Source organism: Lipomyces japonicus, assembly GCF_038497905.1.
Source record: "Lipomyces japonicus strain CBS 7319 unplaced genomic scaffold V1514scaffold_74, whole genome shotgun sequence".
Lineage (NCBI taxonomy): Eukaryota > Fungi > Ascomycota > Lipomycetes > Lipomycetales > Lipomycetaceae > Lipomyces > Lipomyces japonicus.
The window spans coordinates 22,093-36,124 of record NW_027117886.1 but is presented as its reverse complement, the minus strand read 5'-3'; the positions used below and the strand labels follow the sequence as shown (position 1 = coordinate 36,124).

At 38.8% G+C, this 14,032-nt stretch overlaps 6 protein-coding genes across 6 annotated transcripts; 2 read left to right on the top strand and 4 right to left on the bottom strand.

Moving 5' to 3' along the window:
• Positions 1–1,222: 1,222 nt before the first annotated feature.
• On the bottom strand, positions 1,223–2,333 carry V1514DRAFT_338387 (uncharacterized protein; the record flags this gene model as incomplete). Its single annotated transcript, XM_066928830.1, has 3 exons — positions 2,286–2,333; positions 2,074–2,233; positions 1,223–2,023 (listed from the first exon to the last, which is right to left on the bottom strand). A coding segment is annotated over exon 3 (299 nt), but the record flags the coding sequence as incomplete, so codon positions are not given.
• Positions 2,334–2,471: 138 nt separating this feature from the next.
• V1514DRAFT_354800 (rab-GTPase-TBC domain-containing protein) lies at positions 2,472–5,351 on the top strand. The gene is made up of 2 exons (XM_066929608.1): positions 2,472–3,556; positions 3,612–5,351. The coding sequence occupies exons 1-2, from the start codon at positions 2,580–2,582 to the stop codon at positions 5,266–5,268; spliced, it is 2,634 nt and encodes an 877-aa protein (XP_066780845.1). The 5' UTR covers positions 2,472–2,579; the 3' UTR covers positions 5,269–5,351.
• Positions 5,352–5,505: 154 nt separating this feature from the next.
• Positions 5,506–5,869, bottom strand: V1514DRAFT_322607 (uncharacterized protein; the record flags this gene model as incomplete). The annotated part of the gene is made up of 3 exons (XM_066926126.1): positions 5,506–5,552; positions 5,606–5,753; positions 5,831–5,869. The coding sequence occupies 3 exons, from the start codon at positions 5,867–5,869 to the stop codon at positions 5,506–5,508; spliced, it is 234 nt and encodes a 77-aa protein (XP_066780844.1).
• Positions 5,870–6,661: 792 nt separating this feature from the next.
• V1514DRAFT_370085 (mitochondrial 37S ribosomal protein mS45) lies at positions 6,662–8,081 on the bottom strand. Its single transcript, XM_066929975.1, has 2 exons — positions 7,392–8,081; positions 6,662–7,203 (listed from the first exon to the last, which is right to left on the bottom strand). Exons 1-2 carry the CDS (start codon positions 7,935–7,937, stop codon positions 6,760–6,762), a joined length of 990 nt encoding a protein of 329 aa, XP_066780843.1. The 5' UTR covers positions 7,938–8,081; the 3' UTR covers positions 6,662–6,759.
• Positions 8,082–9,857: 1,776 nt separating this feature from the next.
• Positions 9,858–11,848, top strand: V1514DRAFT_338375 (uncharacterized protein). The gene is made up of 3 exons (XM_066928829.1): positions 9,858–10,019; positions 10,100–10,177; positions 10,250–11,848. Exons 1-3 carry the CDS (start codon positions 9,958–9,960, stop codon positions 11,754–11,756), a joined length of 1,647 nt encoding a protein of 548 aa, XP_066780842.1. The 5' UTR covers positions 9,858–9,957; the 3' UTR covers positions 11,757–11,848.
• Positions 11,772–13,940, bottom strand: V1514DRAFT_338371 (PhoD-like phosphatase-domain-containing protein). The gene is made up of 3 exons (XM_066928828.1): positions 13,787–13,940; positions 12,930–13,624; positions 11,772–12,841 (listed from the first exon to the last, which is right to left on the bottom strand). The coding sequence occupies exons 1-3, from the start codon at positions 13,868–13,870 to the stop codon at positions 11,878–11,880; spliced, it is 1,743 nt and encodes a 580-aa protein (XP_066780841.1). The 5' UTR covers positions 13,871–13,940; the 3' UTR covers positions 11,772–11,877.
• Positions 13,941–14,032: the final 92 nt, after the last annotated feature.

The window sequence follows — 14,032 nt, the reverse complement described above, 5'->3', positions numbered from 1 at the left end:
AATGACAATGACAATGACAATGACAATGACAATGACAATGACAATGACAATGACAATGACAATGACAATGACAATGACAATGACAATGACAATGACAATGACAGAACCGATCCAGTGACCCCCCGCACTGAAGACGTTTATGAAGTACCGTCAGAGTCAACCATCAAAAACGCAAGTTGCACAGCTAATTAATTGTCATCAAGTCAACAGTCAAGCTGGTTTATGTTTTTTTTTTCTTTTCTGCAACTTCAGATATCATTAATTCTATATATTAATACCACGCAACCCGAAATTTTAAAATTTTATAAAAAAATCAGAAAAACAAAAACTTTACAAAAAAAAATTGCTTTTTTAATCTCTCATGTTTCACGTTTAATATTTAATTATTAAAAACCGTACGAAAAAAAAAAAAAAAGTACAAAACCAGAAACTTCACAAAAAAAAATGTTTTTATTTTTTATTTGAAAAATGCCTAATTTTTTTAAAAAAAATATAAAATAAAAAACCAAAAAAAAGAAAGAACTTGATTTCTGTGCACTTGTTTAATGTTTTAATTATTGAAAACAAATCGTATGTATTATTTTTATGAGTTGCGTTGCTTTTATATGTCAAATAAAGTATTTTTAAAAAAATTTCATTGTAGATATTGTAAAACATGATTTACTATTACTTCGTTTGGCTTGACACAGAATAGTAGACTAACGTAAAACCCGCGAAATATTGGATTCAACATGAGCGGCTTCCTTTTTGAATTTAGCATTCGTTGATTGTAGAAGTCTGAAAGTTTTACTTCACACATCTCAAAAGACTCATGTAAAAAATTCTTCTAACCCATTATCGCCCGCAAACCAAGATTTTGACCGCAAACTTTGGGAACTAATCCCGTAAGTTTAATACACCATCGCCAGTGTCGAATATTCCTTCAGTAAAATAGAATGGAAGATCATTTTAAAGCCGGCAAATCATACAAGAAATTGCAGAGATAAACCCCTCCTCCCCCCCCCCCCCGCGGAAGGCACGTCGACTACGCGCCATATATGCAATAACTCGTTTTAATGTGCAAAACAGTCCCTTATAGGACACTGTGCCGTGTGTTACTTCGACTTGGCTCATCCTACCCGTTGCATTGACTGCATGTCAATCTTCGATCTTGCTGCTTAAGATCATCACTGATACTTTGTCGCGCAGCCAATGTCAACGTGTTAACCTCCCCCCGAAGGCTCGTCAACTACCAAACAATATGTGCAATAAATCAACTTGATGCATAAATAAAGTCATACCTGGTCACGGTCACCGTACATAACTCTGGCTTGCCGTGACCGAAACGTGCATTGCTGTTTTCTGTGTGCCGTATGGATAAAATAAAGGTTGAAAGAGTAATAGTAAGCACCAAACCGACTATGTGTTACAGATTGTGCACTAATGACGTTTATGAACTTTTTGTTAACCATTTGTTCGCAAGGCAAACGATTCATATTAGCCAGTCTGCCTATATTGAACAATAAAGAGTGACCTTAGTAGTCGACTAAAATTAAACTACAAATTCCTACAACCTTTCAAAATCACATGAAGTATAATCACTTAGAGCTGCAACGACACACATATTTGTGGAGACCGTTTCAATTCTAGCTAGCATTTTCAAACCATGCAAACTGTTTGCATCTTATATTAAAATAAAATAAAATAAAATAAAATAAATTGCAACATGTATATGGCGCTTTAAATCGCTCCATAATCCATTTTGGAAACAATTCAAATCTGATCAACAAGTTTCCAAAATTCAAAATTCCTAGCCTTGAGGGAAGTTGAAATTTAGGCATAATATCTGCATGAGATCTTGTTAAACATGGAATGAAAAGTACATAGCTCAAAAATACATACAATTCAATATTCGTGCCATTATGGATTTCGTAATCTGCAAGAGAAATATGATCCTTAAATGTGGTATAACTAAGTATGGTGAGCATAACTCATAAACCTACCCAGTTCTCAGTTTTTTATAACACAAACCCTTTCTTGAGTACTACATCCACAATTAATGCTTGATCCATAAATCAAATTCAATGACCTTACCAATTTTTTCTGGATTAGTACCAATTTGCGAAGCGACAAGTTTTTTAAAGTCACCCACAGTGTCCTCGCCGAGGCACTTTAAAAATGGCGTTAGATAGCAACGATCTTTAACTGATCCGCAAAAAAACTACACACCTTTACTCTTATTTTTTTCCCTAATCTTCAAACTATCAGCCAGCATTTTTTTTATGATATAAATGATATTGTCTTACCTATCGTTGCAAATAACTTCAATCATGTCGCGTAAGCAGTAAAATATATATAGTTTGATTGACAAGAATTTATGGATTGACAGCTATGAAAATCAAAACAATCACGTGTACTAATAGGTGACAGTTGTGGCATGCGGCCTGAGCCGCATATTGGGGTGCGCATTGAGGACTTCTCTTTAATCGACGCGGGCAACCTGAATAAATCTCACTTTATTTTTGTATCCGTATAGACAAATAACGATTTGATAACGAAAGTTGTGCTAAGCTTGGCTTTGAATAATTCAGCGATTAAATATGTCGCTGTTGGCGACAATTCGAAATAAGGCGGCGCAACTATCCCTTTTTGATGCGACATCAGAGAGGCCTTCTAAGGACCAAATCTTTCGCACTACATATCGGTTGCCTGACAATGCTCATTTACAAGAATCAATATCAACTGAGTTTGCTTTGGAGTCAAGTGGAATATATGCTTCAGGCAAACTTATACTGTCTGAGGCCTATCTCGTGTTTGATGCCGTGGATCCGAAGACATGCACATTTGTTGTACCGCTAGTAGCTATTCGCAGGGTTGAGCGTATTGCTTCAAAAACTTATCTGTTTGCACTGATGATCCAGACTCTACACGGTTTGAAGTTTAATTTGCAGTTTGTAGGTTTGCGATCGCAAATCGAGCAGTTTTGTGATCGGTTGAAGCAGAACCTAAGAGCCAATGTATCGGACATGAAGTTATTAAAAAAATTCTTGACTACTCTTTACTCCGAGTATATGTTGTCAGATAAATCTGCCTCGATTTCACCGGATGGAACTAAACGCGATAGCATTCCAGAGGGTGGTCTAGGTCAACTTTTCCAATATCCTGGCGATCCGAGAAAATTAAGAGACAAATCGAAATTAAGGTTATGGGCGGAATATTTACGCAACAATGGCAGAAATCTTAGCTTAGTACGTCTTCCTACTTTTCAAAAACTTATTCGAGTGGGATTACCCAATCGGCTTCGTGGGGAAATATGGGAATTAACTTCGGGCTCAATGTATCTGCGACTGGCAAATCCAAATGTCTATCAACAGTTGCAAAAAGAATATGTTGGTCGCTCTTCGTTGGCAATTGAAGAAATTGAAAAAGATCTTAACAGATCTCTTCCAGAATACCCTGCTTATCAGTCAGAAGAAGGAATCGAACGTTTACGAAGGGTTTTAACAATGTATAGTTGGCGTAACGAATCTGTAGGCTATTGTCAGGCTATGAATATAGTTGTTGCTGCACTTTTGATGTATGTGATATTTGTATATTGTTTTTCTTTTCTTTTTCTTATCTAACATTACTAGTTATATGAATGAGGAGCAGGCTTTTTGGTGCTTGTCAGTTCTGTGCGATCACTTACTTCCCGGATATTACTCTCAAACGATGTATGGCACTATTCTTGATCAAAAAGTATTTGAATCTCTCGTTGAAAAGACAATGCCGATTTTATGGGATCATTTGGTTATATCTGACATTCAACTCTCTGTCGTCTCTCTTCCCTGGTTTTTATCACTTTATGTCAATTCGATGCCGCTCACATTTGCATTTAGAATTCTTGATGTTTTTTTCCTAGAAGGTCCAAAAGTACTGTTTCAGATTGGTCTTGCTATTTTACGGATCAATGGTGAAGAACTATTGGATGTTAATGACGATGGATCTTTTATTTCAATCCTCAAGGATTATTTTTCTAGACTTGATGATTCAGCTCATCCAACTTCTCAAAATGAGAAATTACGGGAGGTCACTCGATTTCAAGAATTGATGGTAGTTGCATTTAAAGAATTTTCTATCATAACTGATGATATAATTGCCGACCGTCGGCAAAAGCATAAAGACGGCGTTTTAGAAGGCATTGAATCATTTGCTAAACGGACTCAATTACGAAATCTTCATAATATTGGACATTTAACTTCTACTGATTTGTCAAATATTTATGACCGGTTTTTTGAAGCACTGCAATCGTCTAGGCTTGGGTTTGGCCCGAAGAAAACACTGATGGACTTAAGCACTTTTCAATTATTTTTGTCAGGTATTGCCAGCTGGGCGATTGAGCCTCATGATTTCTTAGTACGGTTATTTCACCGATGGGATATCGAGCTTCGTGGTGGACTATCGTTAAATAACGTTGTTTCTGGATTGGCTTCTGTTATGGAAAGGGATATTATGAGCAGTATGGCTTATTTTTTTGAATTATACGACGAAGACGGTGATGGCAAAGTTGATCGCGAAGGTATACTTGAAATGTCTGAAGGTCTGTTATACATAACCAGACACTTATCTTGGCGAGGAGATGATTACGGTGATAGTGCTGGTGTTAACGGCATAATTTCACCTCCGTTATCGGGGATTGCAGGAACTTTAAATGATAGTCCTATTGATTATTTATCGTCAGTTAGTGCATTTATTCGGCGAGCATTTGAGTACGCCACACCAGATTTTCCTGAAACAGGTTCCGTAGATGCGACAAGCGATCTTGTACAGGTAGAATCTAGCGAAAATACCAAAGTGCAGGCCAATGTTGCACTTGATCCTAATCATCCACTTCACATTACGCTTGCAACGTTTCGCATGGTTGTTCTTGCCGATGAAATATTGGAAAAGTTTTTTGCGAAAGATTTTGCTGCTTCAATTGAGCTGGCGCCCACGAAGGGAAGTTCAAGAGAAAAAGGGACATTAAGAGAGTTATTCGATAGTTTGGTTACAGATAGTATGCGAATGGCTGGTGAGGTTAAGAGAAAAATAGATGATATGGAGCGGCAAGCTCGAGAACAGCAAGCTCGAGACGACGCACAATTTCGATCTGACAACGTGCAATCGTACCATCATGATCGTGAAGAAGAAGACGATGAAGATGGTGATGTAGGCGAAAAAGATCGAGACGTGCTTGCTGGCTTGGAAATTGCCGGACTATCGGAAAGTTCGAATATTGTAACTGGTTCTACAGCTTCACTACAGAATTAAATTTATATTGTAAGCAATGGATATCAAGGCGTTTTTTTTTTTTGATATTAATAATTGAGAAATTGACTACGTTAAAAATTGCGTATATATTTGGCGGTTTCGGATTGTAATTTCTAAAAATTAGAAGGAATCATGACTCGTGATTTTTTGTCAACCATTGCATATCTATATATTATTATATAACTCCACCCGCACTAACATATAAAACCAATTCGCTTGTCCGCATTTGAAAAAGAATTATTCATCGTCATATCCTTGTAACGCGACTCGTTCTCTTTGGGGTACTGCATTTGATTAGAATGCAAAACATTTTTTTAGTAGGTTAAAATTTTCTCACATGGATATGATTTTGGAACTGGTTCATGATTTGGATAAAGAAATCGAACTCGAAGAGGATAGCCAATGAATCCAACTACTGGAATTGCCGCAGCAATGACCAATGGAAAAAAATATTGCGGCGACTTTCTTGAGTAATACCTCAAGGTCTAGCAAAAAAAGTGATGTTAATTGATTTATGACAACAACTTTGCAATTGAAAACATTAATAACAACCACGACATACCCTAATTGGTTGTTCGATAAACCTTGGTTTTGGTGCCATGATGCCGGTTAATCAGGTTGTTAAAGTGCAGCTTTCTCGTCAGTCAAAGTCCGTTGAAGCAAATGAGTCGAGCCAATATGATTACCCTGCCTTAGCTTAAGTTATTGATTGGCTGGTACAAACCTCCTATCATCACGTGATATATAATATTATCAAATAATTTGATTCTAACAAACTGATCAACTATTGTTTTTTCCTGAAGGTCAAACTGTATTAAAATTTTTTAATTTATTTTGGCAAAGCTAGACTGTTAGCAATCATGTATATGTATGTCAGTGTTTTTTCAAAACCACATGACGTCTCGCTGCAAAAAGATAAAGTTTTAAAAGCTTCAAGGTGATGCCGTCTTGCTACTCGAAATAAAATTAATTGTTAAGGTAAAATTCCTAATGAATGACGATGTTAGTTTCAAACGTAGCCATATAGTTGTATTTTTTAAATGCCTTCAATGTATCAGATATTAATTACAAGAATTTTTTTAGTTTACGTTAAAACAATATATTTAAAGAAAAAGACAGAAAAAGGAAAAAAAAAGATAAAAAATATCTACGCGAGTCAAGTTATCATGCTCAAGTTTTGAAGGTAAACCAAAAGGTTGCTCAGCCCAGTCGTGAATTGTCATACAGCCGTGTTTTAAAATTGAATGAGAAAAATATGTGAAGAAACACAATGTTAAGCAGGGGCATGTACTGGAGCATGGAGATGAAGGTATGATTAGATGAATGATGGTTAAGGAAAGAAACTAGTTGTACTATTCCTGTAGTTCATACGGTAATCCACTTAGTTACTGATATTCGGACTTACAGGCCGCGAACTCTACGCACCCTGTCACACAATGCAAATATTTAAAATACACAATAAATACACATGCTATATACAATAGATTAACTTCATACGTTAAGTTCCGGGTTTTTGTAATGCTTTCTATATTTTTTCCTGTCATCCCTGCTGGCACCATATCTGTAACCAACAGAACCTGCTTTTGCCGGAACAACTTTCCAAATAAATCGATCATCTTCAGTTGAAACAGTACCCTTGGGATACGAATGTTTGCGATCAAATTGTGTCGATTTTAATGATTCAAGAAGGTCTTTAGCTGGCTTGACACCATAATATTGAGCAGCGTCATCACTACCAAACGCCGCATCTTCTTCCAACACGATAAAATGATCATTCTTGGTCTGAGGCGGAACTACGATTTCTTCGGTAGAATCTATTCCCAAAACATCAGCAACTGGTTTTTTGCCAGTATGAGTTTCCAGTCTAGCATTAGTAACAGGAAGCATTTGAAACATTCTTCGGCCAAATCGTTTCAGATCTGGTGTTAATTTATTCTAAAAAAAGAACTAGTTAGAAAATTGAAATAAAATAAAACTTAAGAATTTTCAAATAATGTTTTGATGAATAATTTTCAGTAGATAAATTGTTAACCATATTTTTGGTCTTCAAGACTAATCGAATATAAAAAAATAGTCTCATCATATAATAAATCAAAAGCAGTAATTAAAAAAATGATTATTACCTCAGTTTTAAAATCTTCTTCAATGCTGGCAAGCTTTATGATTGCAAGAATACGCTCGACCTTGACACCGTATATTGAACTAACTTCATGAATTGGTTGGCCGGATTGCACGGCAGAAATAATAGTAGATTTGAGTTGAGGGGAAAGTTGAAATGCGGTTTTAGCATATGGATTAAGAGGGAAAGGTCGATAAGTGTTAGCGTCAACTTTTGGTTCATCACCAGATGTAGTAGAGGATTGATGTAATTGTTGTTCCCGGTCCCTTATAATTCTTTGTCGTCCCCTTGTAGTGGAACTGAACGGGATGTAATTCGGAATATGATTTTTAGGTGCATAACAAAACAGATTTTGAGAATAATCACCATTAATAGCAGCCCGACCAAAAAAATCGTACATTTGTTGACGAGGTCTTGTTCGAGTTCCAGTTACTCTTAAACTGGTGGGATCTTCCAAAAACGCATGAACCTGGGAAATATTGCGGACCACCAGTGGTTTGGCCAATGAAACCAGGTTCAATTGTGTTCTTGATGATGACTGAACAAGCATTTCATGTAGTTACTGAGTCGCAGCTCAACTTGAAATAACTTTTTCTCTCTTTTGCCTATAATCTAAAGCCCGTTGGGCTGTAATTGAGGTGAGCCAAAAAAAAATTCGCGGAATTTATGTGAAAAATAAAACGGAATGAAGTTGAGAATTTGAAGTGAGAAAATAAATATAGTGTACTAATATACTTTTAGTTACGGTGTAAGTGCGCAAACTATTTGAGGTTTCAAAATGTCTATTTAAATCGGGAACCGGGGCCCTGAAAGAAAATTTTTTTTTTTTTCTTTAATGACCTTCCAGCGTTTTACGTTGTATATGATGAAAGACCATGCGTTAGTTATCGGATATTGTGCCCGGTAACCACTGGGCCGATATAGTAAATGATGAAAGCGTTCGGCGCAATTCTTGTTACGTTAATGAGGACGCTTTTTGGTACATTCTGACTCGACATTTGTTCACTGGAAGGGATTAGAACTGACGGATTTTATACTAGCTTTATGATAATGAATGATGAATTTGATCCATACTTATAAAATTGTACTATGTGCATCAGTAAATTATTCTTTTGATATAAAATATTGTATTGCATGACTAATGCATGACTATATCCTGTTATGTATAATTATCGTATTATATTTATATGTACGTATGATAAAGTAAAATTTTTTTTTAGACTTGTTGTGTACGGTCACTATCAACGTTCCCAGCCATTAGCGTAATAACATGACATGGTTAACTATGACACATGAAATTATGTCCTTGGATTCATTGGAGGAACGTTGAAAGGATGCACTAATTGTATGAAGCGCAAGCCATGCGTTGGCTTGCCTTCTTTCTGCAGCGGTGGACAGGTGGAACCTGCAGAATGGTGACGATTAAATGTCCCTGGTCTAATCTGCACGGTATCCGTATAACCAACGCCACATTAAACTTTACAGGACTTCAATTTTTTACATTGACGTCGACTGTCTGTCGGAGATTGTCGTCGTCGTCGTCGTCGTCGTCGTCGTCCAGCTGGCCAGGGCCCCGTTTAGGCGGCTTGTAATTGGCCAGCTGATGGCAACCCGTCCTTACATCACCCGTGACTAAACAAGGTGTTGATGAGTAATGTCGACTCAACACGAGTAAAGATGACTGCCTCATTCTATTAGATTAAAGAATTTTGTGTCATATATATTTTCTCCAGGGTTTCTACACGTTGTTGATTATTCCAGAGAGCGCGGTCGTCAGTTCGCCCTGACATACACCATGGCTCATCCATGGCTCATTAATTGGCATTGGCGTCTTCGGATTTGATTCACCATTATTTTCTTGAATTCCCGGTAGCTCTGATACATTCTCACTCAAGTTTAATTGAATGTGCCGCGTTCATAACCTGCAGCGTTTTTTATTAGTCAAAGTTCTACAGATCCTTTTGTTTCTACAACATGCTCTTGCGTTTTATCACCTTGATACTCACTTTTATGCGCCCCAAATGTTTCCAATACAAAAGTACTGCTGTCATTCTGGCATATTGTAGAGATTGATGACACTACGTACTTATAGGATAAGAACCGCAGCTCTAGATTGTGACCTCGCACGACGGGAGAACACGACACTATATTCGTAAATATCCAGTTCCACCCTGTAAGATAATTGATAATAAATTTTTGTAATTTACATATATCCAAACTTATCCGTTTACCTTGACTATATTTGAAGAAAGTGAATCAAGTACACAGCCGCTCTGACACGTTCCATGATGAAGACTCAGACCGCCCATTTTGCCATCACGTGCAAGCATGCAGTTTACGTAATAAGCTTTCGGCCCATAAATGATTCTCCCCAGCTTTGTTACGTAACCCCGGACTTTTAAGTTTCGGCGCGGGCGGGTTTTAATTTGGTCCAGAATTTGCTTTTCTTGTTTCATATACTTACTGACACGCATTCGACGCTACCAAAACAAATCTTTAATTATTTTCAGTTCAGTTCGGTTCAATTTATTTACTACCAATCGTTTCTTACTATTTATTTTTCATAGCCAATGGTCAACTCTAGTTCTCGTAAGTTCGTGGGCGCTCTCGACACCGGAACAACGTCAACAAGGTAAATACAAATGATGACAATCATGACAGGATGCTGCGTAGCTGCGTAGCTGCATTTTCTTTAACACTTTTTTTTTTTAGGTTCATTATTTTTGACAACGAGGGAAAGCCTTATGCAAGTCATCAGATTGAATTCGAGCAAATATACCCTTACGCTGGGTAAGTAGTGCTGTGCTGTTACACATTGGCATATATGCATGCTAATATGTCTAACTGGTTAAATTTTATTAGATGGCATGAGCAAGATCCATTAGAGATTATTGAATCCGCCCGCGTCTGCATAGACAATGCCGTTAAACAGTTTGAACAAGACGGTTACTCCAAATTAGACATTGTTTCCATCGGCATCACCAACCAAAGGGAAACCACGGTTGTTTGGGACTCCGAGACCGGAAGTCCGTTGTACAATGCAATTGCTTGGCCCGATACACGTACGGCTCGTCTTGTGCATCATTTTAAAACCAAGATTGGATCTGACAAAATTGAATCTACGACCGGCTTGCCCTTGTCCACCTATCCGTCAGCATTAAAATTGGTTTGGCTTCTTGAAAACATGACAACCGTAGCCGATGCCAGACGCAAAGGTACTCTCAATTTTGGCACCGTTGATACCTGGCTGATTTATAACTTGACCGGTGCCGGTAAGTCCGGCACGGATACAAAGTTCGTAACCGACACCACGAACGCATCCCGCACCTTGTTTCTTAACATCAACACCCTTCAATACGATCCTTTCCTGCTTTCATTTTTTGACATTGACAAGGGCATTAATTTCCCTCAAATTGCTCACTCATCACATGACTCTGCCTATGGAAAAATCCATGGCGGCTTACTTGATTCGGTTCCGATCGGTGGCGTTTTAGGTGATCAATCTGCTGCGCTGGTCGGTCAAAAGGCGTTCACGCCTGGCACTGGCAAAAACACTTATGGCACCGGATTGTTTTTATTATACAACACTGGCGAATCTCCAGTGTTTTCTTCTAACGGCTTGCTAACTACGGTTGCGTATCATTTTCAAAATCATAAGCCGATTTACGCGTTGGAAGGTTCCGTCGCCGTTGGCGGCTCGGCGGTTAAGTTTTTGCGTGATAATCTAAAACTTATTTCCGAATCCGACCAGGTTGGCAAGTTGGCGTCCATGGTATCTGATTCCGGTGGCGTCGTGTTCGTGACCGCGTTTTCTGGACTTTTCGCTCCCTATTGGATCGATGACGCGCAAGGGACAATCTTTGGTGTTACAAATTATACCACTCGTGAACATATCGCCAGGGCAACCATTGAAGCCACCTGTTTCCAAACCCGGGCTGTGTTGGAAGCCATGCAAAAAGATTCTGGTTATGAATTAAAATCTCTCAAGGTCGATGGCGGCATGTCTAATTCTGACGTGTGCATGCAAATCCAATCCGACATTATCGGAATTGATGTGCTCAGGCCAGCATATCGTGAAACTACGGCATTGGGCGCGGCCATTGCTGCCGGGTTCGCGTTCAAGGTTTGGCGCGATTTTGATGATCTAAAATCAATCAACAGTGATGGCGAGACAACGTTCCGGCCCACGATTTCTCAACGCAAGCGTGAAAAATCTTACCGGTTATGGAATCGGGCCGTGCAACAGTCTGCTGGTTGGGTAAACGACGATGATGAAGAACAAGAAGGCATCGATGGTGTTGCTGAGGAAAAGGAATCCGAAGAATTTATCGAAAACACTGTCGCGTCCAAGTTTGCCACCGTGTTGTAAAATGCAAAATATTTTGTCAGCTTGTAATGTACTAAATTTTTTTAACATAAAATTACTCTTAAAAACAATATTTCGATTTTGCAAAAATAGCCAAATAATTCTCTTTATTTCTTTTAGAACCCTATATGCTCCGGGAACTTAACTCATACAACCATTTTTGCTCACCATCAATAAACAACCTGTATACGATCTCAACCGTGCCGTCTTTTTGCTTGTTGACATCAATCTTACCAACTTTTGAATTCCCATCCGGCATGTACATTATCGTGACATCTTCCAGATCATTAGTATTATGAGTCCTGATTGGTACATAAAACTGACTGAACGGGCTAGTCGAAAATTCGTATACATCTCGCGCGTTTCTTTTCTGGTCACCGTAATTAGGATTCGGAAATCGGATTGCGGCAGCTTCATGCCTGTCGCCAGACAGGATCACAACCAATCCGCCATCATTAATTTGCCATAGCCAATTTAAAACGATCGACCGTTCATGCAAATACCCTGCCCATGTATCTTTTGCATCCGGGCCTTGCCAATTCTTGGTAAACGGGCAAGACGATACGATAAACTTAACCGGTGCTGACCTGTGTGTTATCAAAAATTTATGCAAATCTGCCAATTGCTTTTCGCCAAGCATTGTCTTTGCAGGGCCATCTTCAACATTCTTTCCCGAACGGAAAGTTCTTGTATCGAGCAAGAAGAAAGGAATTCCTTGTCGTTCAAATTGATAATAAGTTCCGTCGTTTCGTACCGGATTTGGATTACCACGCCCCTGATATTCTTTCCATGCCATGATTGCAGGTTCATACAAGGCACTATATTTAGGGTCATAATCATTAATAATTTCATGATCATCAAAAACATGAACTGTTGGCAATTGATGAAACCCGGTTTTAATCAAGTCACTGTATACCTGACGATAATGACGTCGGTATGACTCCACATCGGTTCCTAAAAGTTTGGGAACATCGGCATATGTAAAATCGCCTAAAAATAAAAAGAAATCAACCGTTGAAAGTAAGAAATTATGAATTCGAAACCCATTTATTGCCAAAGGATGATCCAACGGATTATATGGAACTCGCCTAAAAGTAATAAAAGAAAAAAATTAAAAAAAAAACAAACAAGAAATAAGAAATAAGAAATAAGGGTATTTTATGTATATGTACTCACGCTTTAATGCATGATGTGAAAAGAAAACTAAAACTGCCAACCTTGTTTGACGACGTGGTAAACGTGCCATTCATTGACGAACTTGTGAACGCATAATCAGTCGACGGTTTCAGATTAGATAGATCAATTACAGCAGTGTAGTCTGTTTGACCATCAACCGGTTTTGAAGAGATAGCAACGTTCCAATTACTAAAATCAGTTTGATGGCTAAACACTTCGCTGGCGCTCACAAGAGGTGTGATTTCGGTGAATCGCACCTCGACTGGGCGCACCGTATTCGGCTGCCGCACAATTAGCCTGGCCGAATTAGCAGACACGTGTCCGAGCCTGGTGAAAGCAACATCATGTTCAGGATAAAGGTAAAACGAGCGGTATATGAAGTCTAATGCAAACATTAAGATTGTCAGGTTGGTCAACACGGCAAGAACTGACAAAATCGGCCTAGACTTGGATGGTATTCCAAAAAATAACACAGCAAATAATGACTTTTTACGCAAGCCTGAATTATGAGTACTTATTTTCGCGCTTGCTTGCTTATCTACCGATGCAGTTCGTTCTGGTGAATCGCTCGTGCCAGGCGTAGTTGATTCAAGCTTGTCGGCGTGATCATCATGATTTCGCCATATGTTAATAGCCGACAACCCGTATATAGTCGCGAACGTGAAAATTATAGAAGGAAAAATGCTTGAAGGAAACTTTACAAATTTTTCGTCAGCATTTATACCGTGCAGCATATCTTGTTCTTCCTTCGCCTCCTGCTCCGTCTCGTTCTCCTCGTTCTCCGCCTCTTGATATGGCCCGCCAGCCGCATTACCCCCGCCGGATCATGACGATCCAAACTACCAGTAATAACTTACCCAGCGCAAAAACACGTAACCCACTAATCGCAAAAAAACGGAGCTGATTCCACAAGCAACGACAAAAAATCCAGCTTGAGCCATGGCTCAAGTTACAATTGACGAACAAACGAACGAAGCGCTGCGATGCTGCTCATAATGTATGACGCTCGGTCTCCTCATCAAGCCCCTGAATCGCGGGGCTTGTACTAGAGCAGGCAAGTCAACTGAGCGCAGCCAATCAGCGAATGCGAAAATGGAGTTGCG

Bases quoted from the DNA above. Each gene is read 5' to 3' on its own strand.
- V1514DRAFT_354800 (XM_066929608.1), top strand. From the start codon at position 2,580: ATGTCGCTGTTGGCGACAATTCGAAATAAGGCGGCGCAACTATCCCTT. The intron at 3,557-3,611 runs GTATGTGATATT...TAACATTACTAG, and splicing joins GTTGTTGCTGCACTTTTGAT to TTATATGAATGAGGAGCAGG.
- V1514DRAFT_370085 (XM_066929975.1), bottom strand. From the start codon at position 7,937: ATGCTTGTTCAGTCATCATCAAGAACACAATTGAACCTGGTTTCATTG. The intron at 7,204-7,391 runs GTAATAATCATT...TTCTTTTTTTAG, and splicing joins AAGAAGATTTTAAAACTGAG to AATAAATTAACACCAGATCT.
- V1514DRAFT_338375 (XM_066928829.1), top strand. From the start codon at position 9,958: ATGGTCAACTCTAGTTCTCGTAAGTTCGTGGGCGCTCTCGACACCGGA. The intron at 10,020-10,099 runs GTAAATACAAAT...TTTTTTTTTTAG, and splicing joins ACCGGAACAACGTCAACAAG to GTTCATTATTTTTGACAACG. The intron at 10,178-10,249 runs GTAAGTAGTGCT...AAATTTTATTAG, and splicing joins CAAATATACCCTTACGCTGG to ATGGCATGAGCAAGATCCAT.
- V1514DRAFT_338371 (XM_066928828.1), bottom strand. From the start codon at position 13,870: ATGGCTCAAGCTGGATTTTTTGTCGTTGCTTGTGGAATCAGCTCCGTT. The intron at 13,625-13,786 runs GTAAGTTATTAC...AAATTTGTAAAG, and splicing joins GTTACGTGTTTTTGCGCTGG to TTTCCTTCAAGCATTTTTCC. The intron at 12,842-12,929 runs GTGAGTACATAT...TATTACTTTTAG, and splicing joins TTCACATCATGCATTAAAGC to GCGAGTTCCATATAATCCGT.